Below are 23662 nucleotides of genomic sequence, written 5' to 3' on the forward strand. Positions count from 1 at the left end.
AAGATTTGTCACTTTCAGAAAAAAATCGCTATTCTTGATAAAATAAAAAGCCAACCTTCTAACATCAGTCATCGTCAGCTAGCGGAGATAATAAAGGTGCCAAAATCTACAATTTCACGACTGCTACAGCAACAAGAAAAACTTAGAGAGGAGTGGACATTGCGCATGGATTTAAAGAAAACATCTCATAAGCGAAAGAGGGAAGGCAAAGATCCAGACGTTGAAGATGCTTTGAATCAATGGTTTTCCACTGTATCTAAACGAGGAGTGCGTGTAATTGGCCCTATGCTAAAAAACAAGTCAGAAGAGTTGGCCAAAAAGCTAGGTCACGTAAATTTCAAAGCGACGGATGGTTGGTTGTCTCGATGGAAGCATAGACATGACATTAGTTACAAAAAAGCACATAGCGAGAAGGACAGTGCTGAGCAATGGAAATGTGAAAAACTGCCAGAGTTGCTTAAAAAATTTAGTGGGGATGACATTTACAATGCCGATGAAACAGGTCTATATTATCGTGCTATGCCGCATGGTTCCCTCAGCTATCAACACATAACACTGTCTGGTTCAAAGAAAGCAATGGATCGTGTAACAGTGTTGTGCTGCTCAAACATGTCAGGAAATGATAAACTCAAACTTTTGGTTATTGGTAAAAGTGCCAAACCTCGTTGTTTCAAGGGGCTTACAATAGGCAGTTTGCCTGTTTTGTATTATGCCAATAAGAAGGCGTGGATGACCACATATATTTTTACACAATGGCTAATGAACTGGGACGTGGAACTGCAACGGAAGTCCAGAAAAATTCTGTTGATATTGGACAACTGCACCGCACACTCTAATGTAGCTGGTTTAAAAAATATTGACCTGGAATTTTTACCCCCTAACACCACATCCCTGATACAGCCTGTGGACATGGGAATTATAAAAAATTTGAAGACCTATTATCGCGGAAAGTTGGTTAATCACATCCTTGAAGCAGTTGAGGAAAATCTGCTGACATCATCTTCGAAATCAATAGAGGTTAGTGCAAAAGTTTCAATGTTAAAAGCTGTACAATTTATCGCTAATAGTTGGCGAGTAATAACCAGCAAAACAATTCGGAATTGTTTTGCTAAATGTGGTTTCACGACTAATTGTGATTCAGACGTGATAAGCTGTACAGAAAATGAAATGGCTTTGGAACTGCAACAGGTCCAAAATTGTGAAGAACTTTTAACGATTGATGATAACCTTCAATGCCACGATGAAAATGAAGATTATGAGGAAACGATTATTGAACAAATTGCGGCAAAACACTCAGAGACACCAAAAAGACCAAGAAAATGATGATGATGGTATACCTAAGCGAGTGAGTAACCAGGATGCCAGGAAATGTATCGCTGAATTGAGATGTTATTTCATGCAGGAAGGCAATGAAGGCAGTCCTTTAACAGCATTAGATACCTGTGCTGACTTTGTTCAGTTGCAGTCCATAAAGAGAACACGTAAGGGTACACTTCATAATTTTTTCAAAGTAAGAACCCTTAAGTAATGTGTAACCTTTGCTTGACACACATTATTCTGTACTGTATCTTCATTTTACACATGTACATACGTACATTTTGTTTGCTTTTAGCTTTAGTTATTTTTAAATAAATGTTTGTACCAATATAACTTAAATACAGCGTGCTTTCTTTAAATACTACATTCCCTTTATTTTATTCATACCTTTTTTGCCTCCATTAGAATGTGCTTTTCAGCTCATTAAAATTTCGCTTAATTGGGGCAGCCGCTTAATTGGGCCAAAGTGATTTGTCCCGATGTCCCAATTAACCGGAATCGACTGTAATGTATATAAATATAATTATAAAATTTAAACATTTAGATTTAAACATTTTTCATTATTTTTTTTACATCAAATTCTAATAAAATTGTTTTTTTTAAATTTGTTATTAAAACATTTTACTTTTTAAATTAAAAGTACCTTATTTGTTAAATTTAGTGTGCTTATGTATATGTGTTAGAATTTTCAGTTAAAAATATAACAGTAGCCAATATTAAATTTTTTACAGTGTTTGTTGCACAAATTTAATTAAATTTGTGCAATAAATTAACATTAAATCAATATAATGTTAAATTATGCAATTAATTTTTGCTCTGGATCGCTTAAGTCACATTTATAAATAACAGAAAATTTTACATTGCGAAGTATTACACTTCCCCACCTGGCTGGCAAAATTTTCTAGGGGAGAACACTAGTAACTTGTGTCTGCTGGTTTTGCTGTTTGCTTTTGTTGCACCAGACTGACTCAGTAGTACATTGGCAACTTATGTCTACTGGTTTTACTGTTTTAGAGAGTGTGCTTCTTAACTAAAAGTATTACTTCCCCCCCACCTCCTGTCGTGTCTGCCTTTTCTGTACACATTATAATCCCCATTTTTAACGTTAATCTGATCCAGAGTGTAACTGTTAATCAGAATCCTTTGCGTCATGGTATACAGTGATCCTACAGTCCTAGGAATCCCCATGATTCTAACATGTTCAAGCTTATACAGTAACTTCTTATGCAGTACTGAGTCAGATGCCTTGCTGAAATCTAAATAAAAAAAAATGTCAATTTATTTCCTACCTCTAAGTCATGAGTAACTCTTTTAAAGAAGCTAATCCCATTACTTAATCAAGATTTTTCATTTACAAAACTGTGCTGTGTTTCCTTTAGGATTTCATTTGTATGTAAATATATATATTTTTTTGCACCCTTGATGGTGCCTCCGTAGCCAGGTGGGAAGGAGCAGCGGTGCATAGCACACGCTTCTTGATTAGACCGGGGTTCGAGCCCGTCACCACCAAATATGGAGGATGCGGAAAGGTCAGGGAATGACCACCGCACATCCCGGAGCAATATGGCCTTAGTTGCTAATGCTCCTAAAAAACCAAATAACAAACAGCACCCTTGATCACTGCCCTATGATTTTTCTCTACCACTAAATAATTGCTTTTAGATCTGTTAACTGATAGAACTGATTTTATTGGCATTTCATTGGCACTTGATATCTGGGCTGGTGAATTTTGAATCACCATGTAGAAACTTATTGGTTCCATTACCTTTTGTGGTTGGGGTCATCTTTAAAAAAAAAAAAAGTTGCTATAAATAAACAATACATGATGACAAAAGAATTGTTGAAGTTTTGATATGGTTAAACTAAAGAGAACACTGTTTATTGATCATCATTGTGTGGTTGTAAATTTGTGGACTTATGTATATATAATTTATTTATTTATTTATATATTTTTTGAATGTTTCGTAAGCTTACCTACATTTAATATTGTTTCAGGAAGATTTAAGTAAAATGCATTCAGTAGGGACAGCAGGTATAGTAGTTCAAGTTACCGGAACCAATTGGCCCCGTCCAGCTTACACTCTTTTAGTTACTGGGTTGTGTAGATTTAAATTAGAAGGGTTGGTGGAAGAGACCTCATATCTTGTTGGCAGTGTAAGACAGTTAGACAGGTTGCCTGGAGAAGATATAGGTTGGTATGGTGTTTTCCCCTTTTTTTATTTGTTTATATATATATTTTTTTATTGTAAATGCATAACTGTGCCATTAATTTCCTGATCAGGTTCTGTGGTTGTATTGTGATTAACACTGACCTTAAAATTAGCTATATATTCTTGTATGCAGGGTGATTCACTACCAGTGCGACAAACTTGCAGGAGGTGTAGGGGGCACAAAGACGAATCGGAATCACATAGCATTGCAGGGTCCGAAATGCCTTCGTCATACAGTAGAGGACGTTGAACGGGAGGTTGCGTGAACAGCGATCCCGCTGGAAGTCAGCATTTGCGAACCGTTTCTGTTGAAGAAACCAAGTAGCAAAAGTCCTCCGGAGTGGATAATCTGCAGTCTCCAATGATTGAACACGTTGCAGATGGTATGAACTCATTTGGTTTGTTGACAGTATCCTCCATACAGTGGATTGGGAAATACCCAATCGTTGGCCTATCGCTCGAGTACTCATACTCGAATTTCCTTCTACAAGACGTAGGACATTCTCTTCATTGTCTGTTGTCCTTGTTGTTCGCTCTCAATTCATGGTACCTCTCGTGAAACAACCAGTCTCACGTAACCTTCTGTGCACACGTGCGAAAATCGCATGATGAGGAGCACGCCTGTGCGGGAAACGTTCCTGGTACAAGCGCAGAGCGGCGCGCCCGTAACAGTCCACAGCTCCATACGTGAGGTGAATGTCGGTCAGTTCAACGTTTGAATACTCGTCCATTCTACTGCCTCGGGAACCGGTTCGCAAATGCTGACTTCCAGCGAGATCGCTGTTCACGTGACCTCCCGTTCAACGTACTCTACCGCATGATGAAGGTATTTCGGACCCTGCAATGCTATGTGATTCCGATTCGTCTTTGTGCCCCCTACACATCCTGCAAGTTTGTCGCACTGGTAGTGAATCACCCTGTATAAACTGCACATTAGACTTTCAATTTGTGAAACTGTTCAACTTCATTTTAATACTGCAGCTTGGCTCTCACCCCGACAAATGCACTACCAAGTAGCCATGAAACTGCATCATGACAAACCATGTTTCTGCATCCTAAGAGGAATATTTTTATTTTATTCAGATCTTTTTGTGCAGCAGTATTTTTTTTGTCATCTCTTTTTCATTGTCCTCTGCACGAAACATTGAAATGAGTATTTGTGAGGATTTTTGTAGTGTAAGTTGGTTAATACTCCTATAATTCTATGTGTTGTTGCATCATTCTTTTACTAGTTTTTTTACAGGCTTTTACCATGTTGGCAATGAAACCTCACAATCAGTATTGAGATATTTTTAATAATCTAGAACAATTTTTTCATAAATACAAATATCTAGTTTATATAAAGTTTGCATCCCTCATTGTTTAGAATGCAGACATAAGTTAGCTGAATAATTATAGCAAAAGGTGAATAAATAAAGGATAAACAATTTATATAAAAATAAAAGCAAATTATAATTAGAATTTGCATTAACGTGCCATATCAGTATTAAATGATCTACTGGCAACTCTTAAAACTAGTGATGAGCATAATCAAGATACAGTAAATTGTTGAAATAACAGCACCCCAAATAACATTGAGATCAGATGCTTACATACAGCGCAGATGTCTTGCAGTGCCAGAAAAAAAAAAAAAAAATGGCAAGTCACGTAATTATTTATTTATTTATTATTTATTTTTTTGTTTAAATTCGGCATTTTGAAAGTGAATTAGCATTAGTAGAGGCATATGATGCAAGAAAGCATGCTTATGCAGCATCAGCCAAAAAAAAAAAAAAAAAAAAAAAAAACCCTTCCATTTCACCCCTCCATTCATTCCAAATACCTGTCCAGCTCAGCCTTAAATTTATTTAGGTTATCTTCCACAACACAGGATGGAAATCTGTTCCACCAATCAACTACCTGCTGGCTAAAGGCAAACTTCCACACATCTACCCTACAAGTCTTTTCTCAATTTGAATTTATGCACTCTCAGGCAATTAGTCTGAGCAAGTGGAAGAATCCCATCAGCATTCAGCTTGCTCAATCCATTCAAGGCCTTATACACCTCAATCAGATCACCTCGCAGGTGCCTACTCTCCAGGCGCTACAATTTGCAGAACTTAATCCTTTCTTGGTAAGAGCACCCCTTTGTTTCCCTCACCAATCTTGTTGCCCTTCTTTGTACTTGTTCTAGCAACTCTACATCCTTCCGAAAATGAGGCCTCCAGACCTGTACACAGTACTCTAGGTGTGGCCTGACCATTGCCTTGTATAACAGGATAAACACCTCCCTGTCCCTTCTAACAAAATTCATATATATATCATTGATAAGACTCCATGACCTGCCCTGGCAACCCCTCTGCACTGCTCAGCAAAATTCATATTTGACTGCACAATTACCCCCAGGTCTTTTTCACTCTCCACTTCCCTGAGTGTAGTACCACACAGTTGGTATGTTTCTCTTGAGTTATTGCTACCCATATGCAGTACTTTGCATTTATCAATGTTCAACTTCAGTTGCCACTTCTCAGTCCATCTGCCTAACTTTTCTAGATCCTGTTTCAGTAGCATACTGTCTTTACTGTCATTAACAACCCTGCCAACCTTTGTATCATCTGCAAACTTGGACATTAAACCTGATATACTTTCATCAATATCATTGATAAATATACATAACAAAAATGGTCCCAACACCGAACCCTGGGGAACTCCACTAATAACATTTGTCCACAAAGAGCAGTGTCCATTCATTACCATTCTCTGTCGTCTCTTGCTCAACCATCCCTTTATCCATTGTAGCAACTTACCTTTAATGCCATACCTCTCCAATTTGTACAGCAGTCTTCCATGTGCAACAGTATCAAAAGCTTTCCTTAAATCCAAGTATATGATATCAAAATTATTTTTGGCATTCAGTTCCTTTGTGTCCACATCATAGTATCCGATCAAATTGGTCAGACAAGATCTTCCTTTAACAAACCCATGCTGTGTCTTAACTATTACTGCGGTCTTGTCTAGATGATCCTGCAGTGCTTCTTTAACCAGTGATTCCATTATTTTCCCCAGAACACAAGTTAAACTAACAGGTCTATAGTTACCTGTATCACCTTTTGACCCCGTTGTGAATTGGTGATACATTTGCACACCTCCAGTCAATGGGGACCTCTCCAGAGTCCAAGGAAGCTCTCATAATTATGGCTAAGGGTTTGTATACTTACTTTGCTGCCTCCTTTAATATAACTGGATAGATCCTGTCCACTCCAGGTGCCATTTTTATGTTTAACTTCAACAATTTCTCCTCCACTTTGCTCTCAGTTTTTACAAAATCACTTAGCTCCCTTTTAGAGTTTGATAAATTTCTGGCACTCCCCTCATTGAATAAATCCTCATGGTTGAATGTAGATGCAAAATATTTATTCAGTTTGTTTGCTATCTGAGCAGGATCATCAACAGTCAAACCATCAATATCAAGTGGACCAATCTGATTCATCCCCTTCCTTCTAGAGTTTACACAAGTAAAGAACTCATTGCTGTTTTTCTTTGCTTCCTTTACCAAGGATTTCTCATAATCCGCCTTCGTCTGCCTAACCTCCTTTGTGACTTGATTACAGACTAGTTTATATCTGCCATAGGCTTCTCTGTCACTTGATACTTTATATGTATAAAGTATACATTTTTATTCTCTGCCAAAAGCAGAGAATAAAAATGTATACAAATGTTCATCTGACATCCATTTAGACCTAAACCTTGAACAGTATTTCTTTGTTGGAATGAAAAGCCTAGTAGCCTCCAAAATTAAGCCCTGAAGGCATTCCCATTTAGAATGCAATGTTGGTAACATCATCAGTTGATCCCACTGTAAGAATTTTAAAACTGTCTGAGACCTCTGTAGTCACCTTTATGAAAGCAAAAGCCCTTCACTTTAGCCTTGATAATTCTGTACCGATATCATAGATTATAGCGGTATTACATTTATTTTAAATTAGAAACCCCTCACTATGACTCCCAACGTTAATAAACCTCATATAAAGAAGAAAAGAAGAATAATTAAGAACATTAATAAAGTTTAGTGACAAATTTGATATAATAATAGAAAATAGAATGGGCATAAGCATGAGTGTATTAATGTCAGAATATAACATTGGATTGTATTAATGTCAATTTCATAATTGAGTAATTTGCATATAATTGATTATTTTGATTAGTGATCATTTGATTATGCCTATCACTACTTAAAACACCTTTAAGATATATTAATATACAGAGTTACTGTAATTCAAGTTCAGTCACAAAATTTTATCGATTTGCAAGGAAAACGTATTGATGGAAACAATTCTTGTTTGATAGGTGCACTGTGGAAATGTTGCAAATGAAAATTATGAAAAAAAAAGTTATCACAGAGGTTAGCATTAGCATTATTTGAGGCGGATGTTGCAAGAAAGCAAGCTTATACATCATCAGCCAAAAAAAAAAAAAAAAACTTCCCATTTCACCTATCCAGTCACTCCAAATGTTTATCTAGTTCAGCCTTAAATTTATTTAAGCTATCAACTTCCACAACAACAACAGATGGAAGTCTGTTCCAGCAATAAACTACCCACTGGCTAAAGGCAAACTTCCGTACGTCTATTCTACAACAACTGTCTTTCCTCAATTTGAATCTATTGGACAAATGGGCTACAACCAAGTAGTATGAATGGTGTCAGAAAAGTGATAGTGAAATTCAAAGAAACAGGTTTTTTAGGTTTATGTTATGAATATGGATGAAACCCACCCTTGAACATTAGGAGAATGATGTCACATGATGAATGTACGAGCAACACACACACACACACACACACACACACACACACACACACACACACACACACACACACACACACACACACACACACACACACACACACACACACGTCTTATGTCATTTTGGTCTGTCTCATGCCACGGTTTGGAAAGTTGCACAACAAATTATGCACTGTTGTTTCTCTATGATTATTGGCCATGCCCAGTTGGAGCCAAACAAGGCAACGTAACAATTGTGATATTACATGAATATTTTAGTAATTGGACAATGTCAATAGTTTATGGCCACCTCAATGGATGTTGGACTTTTGAGAGAAGAGAAAAAAATCAATTTCTTTGGGGCTTTTAAAAACAAATGTTTTTGCTCTCAGTAATGGCACTTCTCCATTGCCATTTCACAGTATAGTGTAAATCCAAAAAATACAAATTGCAATGTAATAAATGATAACATATTGTTGCTTAATGTTGTAATTCAAAATATGTTGTTAGTTATAATATTAAACCATCATTGTTCGTGGACACTTTGCAATATGCCATTGGCAGTTTTTGCTGTTCTGAATGTGATTTCATAGTACAGAAAAGGATGCTGTTGTTTACAAAAACTTACTCTGTAATTTGAATATATTGCAATTCTCAAATATGGTAACTAGGTTCTTTCTCAGAGTTAACTGGCCATCGTGGGTAGCACAGTAGGTAGGATTGCCGTCCTCCCCGACACTGGGTGGAAAAGAACCTAGTTTGAGTCCCATCAATGATGGGAGGAATTTTTATGGGCCTTTTTCACAAAATGGCTGAGTTAGTTTGTCTCAGGCGAGGGTAGCATGGTTTTTTCTCCCAGAAATTCTGGTTTTTCGTCAAACAAAAACAGAAAAGCGACTTCAGAACACAATTTACAGACAATATACACAGAGCAATATGGCCTTGGTCACTGATGTTCCTTACCTTACAACAACAACAGAGGTAATTGTTTACTTGTGTGAGTTCCCCTTATGTAATTAGTATTTCATTGATACGTTTTTTTTATTTTATTATCCGTCTATTCGAAGCCAAGTTGGGGCAAAGATACAGTAATTAGTCTCGAATAAATCTTGCTGTTTATAAAAATTTATTCATTAACTGATCCAATAGGAGAGGAGCCATTAACTCAGTGGTCTCCCAAAATTATGTAATAGTGAACCCCCTTACCCCTTATTAACATTTTTATCCTGTTAACTTTCTTCACTTTAAATAAATGAATTTGTTAACATGAACATACTTGAGTATGTTCTCCCTGTGAGAGTATGAGCATAATTTAGAAAGGACTGTAGTATCTGCTTCCTCCCTGAGAGGCTGTTTTCTAGAGCAGCATGTTAGAGAGGCAGCAAGAGGAAGCAGTACTCTTGATCTGGTTATCATCAGGCAACAACTCAGCGTTCTTGGGGGCCTATATGAGAGCTTGAAGGACAGGGTGGATGCCCTCGAAGAAACTAAATTGAGGGGCCCATCAAGCTCTCAGCTGCCCACATCAACGCCAGAGCTTGCACTTGGGCATCACGTGACACAGAGGCAACCCCCAAGGCAGAATGCGCTGGTCCCGAAGGAACTAGTAGTTGTTGGTGACTCTATTGTCAGGGAAACGGGGAACATGCTTTGTAAAAAGGATAGGTGGAACATGACCAGGGTATGTCTGCCAGGGGCAAAGGTTGATGATGTTGTAGAGCGAATATCATCTTTTAAGGGCACAAAAGGTGATATAGTTGTACACGTTGGCACAAATGATATTAAGAGTAGGAGACCGGCAGAATTACTTAACAAGTACAGGTCACTGTTGAACAAAAGCTGAGAATTAGGGTTGAATTTGAAAGTGTCTGCAATTCTGCCCAGACACGATAGGAGGGAGTATATGATGAGAGCCTTGTCGATCAATTCGGCCCTGGAAAGATTATGCAAGGCTCAAGAGGTAAAATTTTTTTCAGCCTGGACTGTACTTGTTAACAGGAGAGATTGCTTCTACAGGGATGGGATACACTTAAATAGAAAGGGTGCAAGAATATTTGCTGATGCTATCGAGGCAGTGTTAGGTGGGTCGGAAAACTGCTAGCTTGGGGGGAGACAAAGACCAATAGATTGACAGTAGCCACTAGCAGAGGTGAAAGAGATTCTTGCACTGTTTCTATTAGAATGAGCAGAAGCCTGAAAAACAAGACGCTTGATATTTCAGAGACTGCTGGGAGCCATTGCGGTACAAGTAAACACATGGGTTGTGATAGGGTAGCTAAGAATAGAAACAGGTGTAGGTATACTTGCGTGTACACCAATGCTAGGAGTTTAGTAAACAAATTTGATGAATTTGAGGTATTGCTCAAAACATCAAAGGCAGATATTGTTGGGATATCAGAGACGTGGTGTCACACAGATATAAGGGATGCAGAACTGGAATTTGGGGAGTACAATGTCTACAGAAAGGATAGACAGGATAGGAAGGGGGGGAGGGGTTATGCTGTTAGTTAAGAAACACATAAAAACCAAGGAAGTGAAGCCAGTCGACATCGCTGGACAGTGCAGTGTTGAGTCAGTTTGGTGGGAGGAATTTTTATGAGAGAGATTTTTGGGAGATCAAAATTGAGAGTAGGAGTGTGCTATAGGCCTAATGACTCTGATGAGTATAATAAGAAACTGTACAGGGAAATAGAGTGGGCCAGTAAATCAGAGAGTCTTATAATGGGAGATTTTAATTTCCCAGATATTGACTGGAATTTGGGGGCTGGTCACTCACACACTAGCAAGGCTTTTGTGGATTTATTGGATGATTGTTTTCTACATCAGCATGTTTGAGAGGCAACTAGAGGGAGTAATACTCTTGATTTGATTATCAGTAGTAATTCTTCATGCATTAAGAATCTGCAGATAAATGAACCACTAGGTGGCAATGATCACAGTGTGCTGAAGTGGGATTTACTCAAAGAGGTAACTACCATTAGGGGTAAAGGGAAGGGTTATTGCTTCCATAAAGGCGACTACGATGGACTGAGACAGTATTTAAATTCTATACAGTGGGACCAACTGATGATGTTACCAACAGCAAATTCAAAATGGGAAGCATTCAAAGAACTTATCTTGGAAGCTACTAGGCTTTACATACCAACTAAGAAATATTGTTCAAGGTTTAGGCCTAAATGGATGTCAGATGAACTAATGAGGCATATGGCAGAGAAGAAAAATGCATGGGATACTTACAAATTAACACATGACACAGAAGCCTATGATATATACAAGTTTATATGCAACAAAGTTACAAAGGAGGTTAGGCAGGCGAAGGCAGATTACGAGAAATCCTTCGCAAGGGATGCAAAGAAAAACAGCAAAGAGTTCTTTACTTATGTAAACTCTAGAAGGAAGGGGATGAATCAGATTGGTCCACTTGATATTGATGGGTCAACTGTTGATGATCCTGCTCAGGTAGCTAACAAACTGAATGAATATTTTGCATCGACATTCACACATGAGGAGTTATTCAGCGAGTGGAATGCCAGAGGTGTATTCAACTCTAGTAGTAAGCTACAGAATCTTGAAATAACTGGGAGTAAAGTGGAGGAGAAATTGTTGAAGATAAACACAAAAAAGGCACCCGGGGTGGATGGGATCTATCCAGTTATATTAAAGGATGCAGCAAAGGAAGTAAGCAAACCCTTAGCCATAATTATGAGATCTTCCTTGGACTCAGAGGAGGTACCTATAGACTGGAAACGTGCAAATGTGACCCCAATTCACAAACGAGGATCAAAGGCTGACACAAGTAATTATAGACCTGTGAGCTTAACTTCTGTTCCAGGAAAATGAATGGAGGCACTGGTTAAAGACGCACTGCAGGATCATCTAGACAAGACTTCAGTTATAGCTAGGACACAGCATGGTTTTGTTAAGGGGAAGTCTTGCCTGACCAATTTGATTGGATACTATGATGCAGTCACAAAAGAACTGGATGCAGGGAATAGCTTTGATATTATATACTTGGATCTTAGAAAGGCTTTTGATACTGTTGCACATGGAAGACTGCTACACAAATTGGAGCAGTGTGACATTGGAGGCAAATTGCTGCTATGGATAAAGGGGTGGTTGAGGGGGAGAAGACAGAGAGTGGTAATCAATGGACACTGCTCATCGTGGACTAATGTTATTAGTGGAGTCCCTCAGGGCTCAGTGTTGGGTCCATTATTGTTTTCTGTATTTATAAATGATATTGATGATGGTATATCAAGCTTAATGTCCAAGTTTGCAAACGATACAAAGGTTGGCAGGGTTGTCAAGGACACTACTGACACTATGCTGCTGCAACAGGATCTGGAAAGGTTGAGCAGATGGGCTGAGAGGTGGCAAATGAAGTTTAACATTGACAAATGTAAAGTACTACACATGGGAAACAGCAACCCCAGAGCAACGTATCAACTCTGTGGTACTACACTGACAGTGGTAGAGAATGAGAGGGACTTGGGGGTAATTGTGCAGGCAGATATGAAGTTCTCTGAGCAGTGGAGACGGGCTGCAAGAGTAGCTCATGGAGTATTGTCAATGATATACAGAAATTTTTCCAGCAGGGATAAGGAGGTGATTATTCCCTTGTATAAGGCAATGGCCAGGCCACACCTAGAGTACTGTATACAGGTCTGGAGGCCTCATTTCAAGAAGGATGTAGAGCTGCTGGGACGAGTACAGAGAAGGGCAACAAGATTAGTGAATGGAACAAAGGGGTGCTCTTACGAAGAAAGGCTTAAGTTTTGCAAATTACAGTGTCTGGAGACTAGGCACCAGCGAGGTGATCTGATAGAGGTGTATAAAGCCTTGAATGGTTTGAGCATGCTCAATGCTGATGGGATTCTTCCTCTAGCTCAGAATAATCACCTGAGAGGGCATAAATTCAAATTGAGGAAAGACAGATGTAGGATAGATGTGCGGAAATTTGCCTGTAGCCAGCGGGTGGTTGGTTGGTGGAACAGACTTCCATCCTTTGTCGTGGAGGTTGATAGCGTAAATAAGTTTAAGGCTCAGCTGGACAGGTATTTTGAACGAACAGAGAGGTGTAGTGGAAGTGGGTTTTTTTTTTTTTTTTTGGCTGATGCTGCACAAGCTTGCTTTCTTGCATCAAATGCCTCTACTAATGCTAATGCTAATCAGTGATTCTTTATGCATTAAGAATATGCAGGTAGAACAGAGTGGCAGTAATCACAGTATACTGGTATAGAATTGACTTAAAGACAACTGCTGTCAAGGGCAAAGGCTTTTCTCGTAAGGGTGACTAAAGTTGTCTCAGACAGTTTTAAATTCTATGCAGTGAGACCAGCTGATGATGTTACCAACAGTAAATTCAAAATGTGAAGCATTCAGGGAATTAATCATAGAACCCACTCATACTATCAAAAAAATATTGCTCAATGTTTAGATATAAATGTATGTCAGATGAACTGATGAGACTTGTGGCAGAGAATAAAAATGTGTGGGATGCATATAAATTATCAAGTGATATAGAAGCCTATGGTAGATGCAAACTAGTCTGTAATCAAGTCTCTTTGGCAAAAAATGCAAAGAACAAATCCTTGAAGCTTAAAATTTCGCTATATTACTAAGCTATTTATGACCTCTAAAAGGTTATATTTATAATGAAATTGCACTACACTTTCATTGTTATCATATGTTCCTGTTATAAGAATCAATTTCGAACGCCTTTGTGATATTTTTCTAAAACATGTTTCTGGAGGTCACGACCATAAAACAACAAAAACAATTTGCATTTTCTGGTTTATTGGGCTTTACTGTCAGTGCATCTAATTATAAATGGGAAGTAAACTCGATCTTATTGCATTTGCAATAATACTATTAACTGCAATTGTGTGGGCTTTTAGGGAGGGTGACTAAATCCAGCAAATATGTGAGACGTGGATCACAGCAATGAAATGCCTCATAAGAAATTCTTGAATGTAAAACCACTGAGTGTGGTTTTTCCATTAATATAAAATAAAAAAAGGCATTATAGCTCAACCTCAATATAGAACTCCTCATTACACCAGTTTCATACTCATTATAGAATATAACATTATATTAGTACAGGAACTCCCTGACTTATATAAGGGTTGCGTTCCACGGAACGCTATGTAAGTCGGAATTTCCTCGTGTTTGTGCAGCACTCACAACCGTGCTCGCTGAATTGACTGAATCAAAAAAGAAATGTTCAACGAATATGTAAATAGAATTATTTATTGTATTTATTCAATTTTTTTATCTCATGCACAGGAAAAATTACAAAAGCCTGCAATTTAAAAAATTTTTAAATTATAAAATTACAAAAAAAGAGAGGAGACAGACATAACATCAGTAAGTTTTACCTCTTGAGTATCATTGCCAGAATTTACGTCTTCAGCTGATAAGTATGCTGCTTTGGAGGTTGAGGGCTCTGGAGATTAGGAGTCGGCCGCTCAACCTTACGAAAGAACATATCAGCGGATGACTGGACGGTGGCTTTTTTCTTTTCATCATAGATTTCTTTGTAGCAAGCATATCATTCACCCTTCTGTTAATTTTTAAGAATTGTTTGCTGTCAGGATCCATCTTCTCAAACCTCGCTATTGCTGGTACAGTTTCACAAAATGCCATTGCCATCTCTCTGGTGATGAAGCATCTTGGCTCCTCATTTGGTTCATCTTGAGCTTTGTCAGCATTTTCTTCTTTCACGGCGCCTCCGTAGCCAGGTGGGCAGGAGCAGCAGTGCGTAGCACATGCTTCTTGATTAGACCGGGGTTCGAGCCCGTCACCACCAAATACGGAGGATGCGGAAAGGTCAGACAATGACCACCGCATATCCCGGAGCAATATGGCCTTAGTTGCTAATGCTCCTAAAAACCAAAACGCACTCTTCTTTCACTATTGCTACCTGCAAGTCAATAAGTTCTTCGTTAGATAATTCCTTCTTTTCTTCCTTTATTAACTCCTCCACGTCTTTGGCATCAACCTCCAACTGAAGTAGCTCTGCAACCTTTACAATCTTATCTGTAACCTCTTCATATGATTCATCTTTTTCAAATCCTTTGAAGCCTTTTACGTGCCGTGGGCATATTTTCCTTCATGCGCCATTTAAACAACTTTTAGTAATTTCTTAGTAATTACTAAAATTTTTAGTAATTCCGCCCAGGCCTTATTAATGTTTAAGATGTTGTGGTAAATAATTGTAAGATTTCCAAAAGTCTCTGAACGTAAAATTTTTCTCACCGTCTACTGCAGACAATGCCCGAGAAAATGTGCGTAAATAGTATGCTTTTAAATTCGAAATAACACCCTGATCTATAGATCGGATGAGTGCAGATGTGTTTGGCAGTAGAAATATGACTCTCACATTCGAATTGATATCATCTAGATGCATAGAATGTCCAGGAGCATTATCTAATAGATGCAAAATCTTGAAAGGAACACAGTCTTTACAATATTTTTAAACCTCGGGAATGAAGCAGCATTTAAACCAATCCTCAAAGAGAGATATTGTTATCCATGCTCTCTGGTTCGATCGGAAATGCACGGGTAGTATAGCATTATTGATGCCCTTAAATGCACGAGGACTTCCAGAATGGTACAAAAGCAGTGGTTTTAATCTGTAATCTCCCGCTGCTTAGCCCCAAGCAAGAGCGTGGCCCTAGCTTTTGACACCTCGAAACCTGGCACTGTATTTTCCTCTTTGGCAATGCATATTTGATCCGGCATTTTTTTCCAATACAGAGCAGTCGCATCAATGTTAAAAATTTGCTGTGTTGAATTGCCACCTTCATCAATAATTTTTTCCAACACATCACAAAATTTCTCTGCAGCTGAAGCATCAGCACTGGCGACTTCACCGCGTACTTTACCGCTTTTTTTTTTTTTTTTTTTTTTTTTTTTGTTTCTCAAGCGTCAAAACCACAGCAAATCACAATGATTTCAGAAAATTATCTAGAATGCAACATTGGAATTAGCATTAGTAGAGGCATTTGATGCAAGAAAGCAAGCTTATGCAGCATCAGTCCAAAAAAAAATAAATATATAAAAAAATAAAAATAAATAAATAAAAAATAACCACTTCCACTTCACCCCTCTGTTCGTTCAAAATACCTGTCCAGCTGAGCCTTAAACTTATTTAGGCTATCAACTTCCACGACAAGGGATGGAAGTCTATTCCACCAACCAACCGCTAAAGGCAAATTTCCTCACGTCTATCCTACATCTGTCTTTCCTCAATTTGAATTTATGCCCTCTCAGGTGATTATTCTGAGGAAGAGGAAGAATCCCATCAGCATTGAGCATACTCAAACCATTCAAGGCTTTATACACCTCTATCAGATCACCTCGCCGGTGCCTAGTCTCCAGACACTGTAATTTGCAAAACTTAAGCCTTTCTTCGTAAGAGCACCCCTTTGTTCCATTCACTAATCTTGTTGCCCCTCTCTGTACTTGATCCAGCATCTCTACATCCTTCTTGAAATGGGGCCTCCAGACCTGTATACAGTACTCTAGGTGTGGTCTGACCATTGCCTTATACAAGAGAATAATCACCTCCTTATCCCTGCTAGAAAAATTCCTATATATCATTGACAATACACCATGAGCTACTCTTGCAGCCCATCTGCACTGCTCAGAAAACTTCATATCTGCCTGCACAACCACCCCCAGGTCCCTTTCATTCTCTACCACTGTCAGTGTAGTACCACAGAGTTATATGTTGCTCTGGGATTGCTGTTTCCCATATGTAGTACTTTACATTTGTCAATGTTAACCTTCATTTGCTACCTCTCAGCCCATCTGCTCAACCTTTCCAGATCCTGTTGCAGTAGCATAGTGTCAGTAGTGTCCTTGACAACCCTGCCAACCTTCGTATCGTCTGCAAACTTGCACATTAAGCTTGATATACCATCAACAATACCATTTATAAATATAGAAAAGAAAACAATAATGGACCCAATACTGAACCCTGAGGGACTCCACTAATAACATTAGTCCACGATGAGCAGTGTCCATTGATTACCACTCTGTCTTCTCCCCCTCAACCACCCCTTTATCCATAGCAGCAGTTTGCCTCCAATGCCACACTGCTCCAATTTGTGCAGCAGTCTTCCATGTGCAACAGTATCAAAAGCCTTTCTAAGATTCAAGTATCCCTCCATCCAGTTCTTTTGTGACTGCATGATAGTATCCAATCAAATTGATCAGGCAAGACTTCCCCTTAACAAAACCATGCTGTGTCTGAGCTATAACTGAAGTCTTGTCTAGATGATCCTGCAGTGCTTCTTTAACCAGTGCCTCCATTAATTTTCCAGGAAGAGAAGTTAAACTAACAGGTCTATAATTACTTGTGTCACTCTTTGATCCTCCTTTGTGAATTGGGGTCACATTTGCACATCTCCAGTCCATGGGTACTTCCCCTGAGTCCAAGGAAGCTCTCATAATTATGGCTAAGGGTTTGCTTACTTCCTTTGCTGCCTCCTTTAATATAACTGGATAGATCCCATCCATCCCAGGTGCCTTTCTTGTATTTATCTTCAACAATCTCTCCTCCACTTTACTCTCAGTTATTAGAAGATTCTGTAGCTTACTGCCAGAGTTGGATACACCTCTGGCATTCCCCTCGCTGAATAACTCCTCATGTGTGAATGTCGATGCAAAATATTCATTCAGTTTGTTAGCTACCTGAGCAGGATCATCAACAGTTGACCCATCGATATCAAGTGGGCCAGTCTGATTCATCCCCTTCTAGAGTTTACATAAGTAAAGAACTCTTTGCTGTTTTTCTTTGCATCCCTTGCCAAAGATTTCTCGTAATCTGCCTTCGCCTGCCTAACCTCCTTTGTAACTTGGTTACAGATCAACTTGTATCTATCATAGGCTTCTGTGTCACGTGTTAATTTGTATGTATCCCATGCATTTTTCTTCTCTGCCATATGTCTCATTAGTTCATCTGACATCCATTTAGGCCTAAACCTTGAACAATATTTCTTAGTTTGTATGTAAAGCTTAGTAGCTTCCAAGATAAGTTCTTTGAATGCTTCCCATTTTGAATTTGTTGTTGGTAACATCATCAGTTGGTCCCACTGTATAGAATTTAAATACTGTCTCAGTCCATTGTAGTCGCCTTTATGGAAGCAATAACCCTTCCCTTTATCCCTAATGGTAGTTACCTCTTTGAGTAAATCCCACTTCAGCATACTGTGATCACTGCCACCTAGTGGTTTATTTACCTGCAGATTCTTAATGCATGAAGAATCACTACTAATAATCAAATCAAGAGTATTACTCCCTCTAGTTGCCTCTCAAACATGCTGATGTAGAAAACAATCATCCAATAAATCCACAAAAGCCTTGCTAGTGTGTGAGTGACCAGCCCCCAAATTCCAGTCAATATCTGGGAAATTAAAATCCCCCATTATAAGACTCTCTGATTTACTGGCCCACTCTATTTCCCCGTACAGTTTTTCTTATTATACTCATCAGAGTAATTAGGCCTATAGCACACTCCTACTCTCAATTTTGATCTCCCAATGCTTATGTCACACCAAACTGACTCGACACTGCACTGTCCAGCAATGTCGACTGGCTTCACTTCCTTGGATTTTATGTATTTCTTAACTAATAGCATAACCCCTCCTCCCTTCCTACCCTGTCTATCCTTTCTGTAGACATTGTACTCCCCAAATTCCAGTTCTGCATTCCTTATGTCTGTGTGACACCACGTCTTTGAAATCGCCACAATATCTGCCTTTGATGTTTTGAGCAATACCTCAAATTCATCAAATTTATTTACTAAACTCCTAGCATTGGTGTACACGCAAGTATACATGCACCTGTTCTTTTTCTTAGTTACCCTAACACAACAGGCGCCTCCGTAGCCAGGTGGGAAGGAGCAGCAGTGCGTAGCACACGCTTCTTGATTAGACCGGGGTTCGAGCCCGTCACCACCAAATACGGAGGATGCGGAAAGGTCAGGAAATGACCACCGCATATCCCGGAGCAATATGGCCTTAGTTGCTAATGCTCCTAAAAAAAAACAAAAATAACCCTAACACAACCTATGTGTTTATTTGTACCCCAATGATTCCCAGCAGTCTCTGAAATATCCTGCATCTTATTTTCCAGGCTGCGGCTCATTCCAATAGAAGCAGTGCAAGAATCACTTTCACCTCTGCCAGTGGCTAATGTTAATCTATTAGTCCTTGTATCCCCCCAATCTAACAGTTTTTCGACCCACCTAACACTGCCTCGATAGCATCAGCAAACATTCTTGCACCCTTTCTATTTAAGTGTATCCCATCCCTGTAGAAGCAGTCTCTCCTGTTAACTAGTAGCAGTTCCAAAAGAAGCCTATCAAGAATGCTTCCAGAAGTTGCTGAAGCATTAAATCACTGTACATAAAGGCAAGGAGAAAATGATTCATCTTCTTTACACTGCATACACCAATTCTGTTTGGAGAAGATCCATCCAAATTTCCATTATATTTCATCAATTCCCAAATATTAGTTCATTCCTTAGACTTTTTGGATTACATATTGTATTTTCTGTGTAAATATGTAGTACTATGCCTGCAAAATGTACTGGTACTTTTGATGAGAACCATTATGTGGAATTTAGTATATGGGCACTTAGAATAGAATGTTGTGCAGTACACATTGTGTTCTATGCTAAGATTGTTTTATAAGTGGTGCTGGGAATTTCCATAACATTCAGTACTGTTATATCGGTGAATGGGATGGGACTGATAGGACTATCTTATTGGGCTTCTTTTTTTTTTTCTTTCTTAAGAGGATCCCATTATAGAAGTGTTATTGATAGAGTCTGGTAGCAGATTGTTTTGCCTCTGTTTCCATATTCACATTTAAAATTGAATTAGAAGACAGATGCCCTGGTCTTGCAATTGTACTATGAGTATAGTGTTGCACTATCTCATTTTGCAGCATATTATGTTTGTCTATTTCCTAAATGGAATATTAATCACCCCATCCGTCATTCCTAAACAGATGGGATGATGAGGCCCATTGGGCTCCTTGTTATGCAGACATCTTAAATTTGCAGTGTATCCACATTACTTGTGCAACGTTGCAGGCATGTTTGAATGGATTGTATAAATGGTTTTGTGTTTGCTGCATATAACTTTGTCACCATGTTTATATTTTGAACGTGTTGATATGAGTATGTCACTTGTGTGGTCAAAATACATGAACATTGTGCCATTTTTCTGTGGGCAGCAGTGTTTTGCCTTTACACATAATTATGACATGCTTCATAAAAAGTTTTTTTTCTCTCCACGTTAGAAAACTATATATTCCATTTTCCCAGCCATAACTTATGGATAAATCCATTTCTGTTATGGATTCATGATTCTGAAATATTCTGTGTATATTTTCTTAATTGAAATAAAAAAGCAAAATTTTACAATTTCAGTTTCAAACACTGGAACTGTTTATCTCTGAAGAGGGAAGAGTAATTTGAATGTTTTTTTTACCTTTAGAATAAAATTTGAATATTATGTATTTAATTTATTAAAAATAAGAAATTAAAAAAGTTTTCAAAATATATAAATATGTTGATGTACTGTGGATTATAGCAATACATCTTTTATAGAAATTGAAGAAAATAATGCTGAACTTAATGATCTGATGGAGCAGTTCCGAGAACAAGCAGCAAAGCTAATTGATATGTTAGACTTATCTGTTCCTGCTGTGGTGAGGCTTAAGGTTGGTATTGATTATCTTAATTGAAATAATACTAGTAATTGAAGCTTCTTCTCAGCCTTTTTTCCTCCAGTTTTGTGGAATGTTTTATGCTAATTCTAAACTGCTGTCTCTGCAAAAAAAAAAAAAAAAAAAAAATGGAAATCACTAAAAATTACAAATGTGATATTGATATCATACTCTTATATTTGCATTCTTGCTGCATATTGGATTATTATTAATTTTTATTACAATATAAAAATCATTACATCTTTAATTTATCACACTAAATGAATTGGTACATGAGTAACCCTCTTGACAAGTAGAAAATTTTAGGACACATCATAAACTCACTAGAGAGAACACAAACATTCATACACATTTGCACATGGGTGTGCTATTCACTTCAACAAATAGGTAACGTCTATTGTCTCTTTGTCACTAAACTGCAACATTCAATTTCTGCTTTTCATTATTTGCTAACATTTTCCATTGTCAAAAATAGGGTAGGCAATAAAGACCCAGAGAGGGTTCGCTTGTTTAGTAACATCCTGATTTACGAACCACTGTGCGTTCCTAAAAAGTTATTTGTAAATTGGGAGTGATTTACACATGGATATACAGCAGGCCCTCGTTATAACACGGTTCACTTTACTCTGATTTGCTATAATGCTGTTCTTATATTATAACCCATATCTGACTAGAATGCTGTCGTAAATCACTATAACACTCTTTTACAGATTGCTTTTTTGGCATATTTAATATTAGTAAAATAATAAGAGGAGTTTACCTCAATATAGTGCGTGGAACACTTCCGTATGATACCCTCCAGAAATACTGGAAGGTATCATACAGAAGTGTTCTACGCACTATATTGAGGTAAACTCCTCTTATTATTTTACTAATATTATTATCAACGTAGAACATATTGAGTAGTACAGCTCTGATTCATACTATCTGGCATATTTAATGAAATCGTTTCATTTGATGGAGTTGATAGCTTGAAAATGAATAGCAAAACAGCATTAAAACATTTCCCACGCTCAGTGAAATTTTCTCTCATGCTAATTTAATTGCACTAGGGTGGCTTGTTACGTAGTTCCGAGATCAACATTTTAAAAAAAAATTATCAAGTATATTGCTTGTATATTTGTGTTATATGCATTTATCCGAAGTCTAGTCATCGCGCGTAATGGACAGTTTACTTGAACGTTGTATCATAATTAATGCAACCAACGCAGTTACATTTTTGAAGAGTTAATAATGGTGGATAAGAATGAAAAAGCAATGGCTGGAGGCAGTATGAAGACTATAAATGTAAGAAAAAGACCTGAATTTGAAAATTAAATTAGACGTTTTGAAGCAAATCAATTCTGGTCAACGACAGGTGGATGTGCCACATAATTTAGGGCTGGCAAGTTTAACTGTAAGACCAATTATAAAAAATAAAGAATTAATTTCAGTAGTGGGAAAGACAGTTGTTCCACTGCAAGCAACTAGGACTAGGCCGGCTGTTAGGATTGAAATGGAGAGACTTTAATTTTATTGAAGATAATATCCAGTGCAGAATTCAGTTAAGTTAAATATTATAAAGAGAGAGAGATTAGCCTATATGATGATCTGAAGAAAACTCACCTAAAAAAAAAAAAAAAAAACGAACCATTTAAAACTAGTAAGGGCTGGTTGAATATATTTAAAATCCAGGAAGAAGTCACAAGTGCAGATCAAGGAACCAAAACTATCAAAAAAGAACATGTTAAAATTATTGAAGAGGGGTATTATGTGTTATAATTCTCAACAAGTTTTTAACATAAATGAAGCAGGACTTTTTTTGAAAATGAATGCCTAAAAGAAGTTTCATATTGAAAGAATCAAAAAAACATGCCAGGTTTCAAAGTGGCGAAGGATCGGTTGACTTTATTGTTGGGTGGTAACGCTGCAGGGGATTTTAAATTAAAACCCCTTTTAGTTTACCAGGAAGAGGTCGTAATACAACCCCAAATCGACACATTTTTCATGATTAAATTCATCAGTTAAATTAAACCAATTAAAATCAATTAAATTCATGATTTTATTTGGAATGAATTTTAAGTTTAATTTTGATACCTATGTAGTTACCACATAATTATATCCGTATGTAATGCAGAATATTTTATATGTACAAATATTTGAATATTAAATATTTTGACCAACATTTATACATCTTTTCACTACCGTTTATTATTGCTTAGGAAATATCCTGTGGCACCAACCAAAACTCACAAATACAAATGTTACCTTATGAGAATGCGCCGATTGCTTACCTCGGATTCACTTAGCACTCTGTTTTTCCGGAACGAATTATCAGCGTTAAGCGGGGGTCACCTGTAATGTGTTATGTCCATGAGAAATAACGAGTGTTCCGGAAATAATTATTTACTTTCAAATTATTCACTTCTAGAAATCAAAATGATTGGGTTAATTAAGATGTGTGTATAATTAAAAGCCCTCTTATCCAATGTGATTGGGGTCAGTATAAAAGTATATAAATATACCTTAAGAATTTGTTTTTCACTTGCATGTACATTCATTTACATAAAATTGGTAATTCACATATGTTTAGATGTGAAATTGACATTTTGCAGCATGGTCCTTCCACTTTTTTTTTTTTTTTTGTAAACA

The 23662-nt window shown here is 37.7% G+C and overlaps 1 protein-coding gene across 1 annotated transcript in view; it reads left to right on the top strand.

Moving 5' to 3' along the window:
* Positions 1 to 23662, top strand: part of LOC150082637 (lon protease homolog 2, peroxisomal-like) — a 285321-nt gene that overhangs the window by 61353 nt on the left and 200306 nt on the right. The window contains exons 3-4 of the mRNA XM_090377560.1: positions 3313 to 3508; positions 20913 to 21025. Of these exons, the coding sequence (XP_090233686.1) occupies positions 3313 to 3508; positions 20913 to 21025 (309 nt within the window). The remainder of the gene's footprint in view (positions 1 to 3312; positions 3509 to 20912; positions 21026 to 23662) is intronic.

Source organism: Mastigoproctus giganteus, chromosome 7 (genome assembly GCF_048544385.1).
Source record: "Mastigoproctus giganteus isolate SK-2022 chromosome 7, ASM4854438v1, whole genome shotgun sequence".
Taxonomy (NCBI): Eukaryota; Metazoa; Arthropoda; class Arachnida; order Uropygi; family Thelyphonidae; genus Mastigoproctus; species Mastigoproctus giganteus.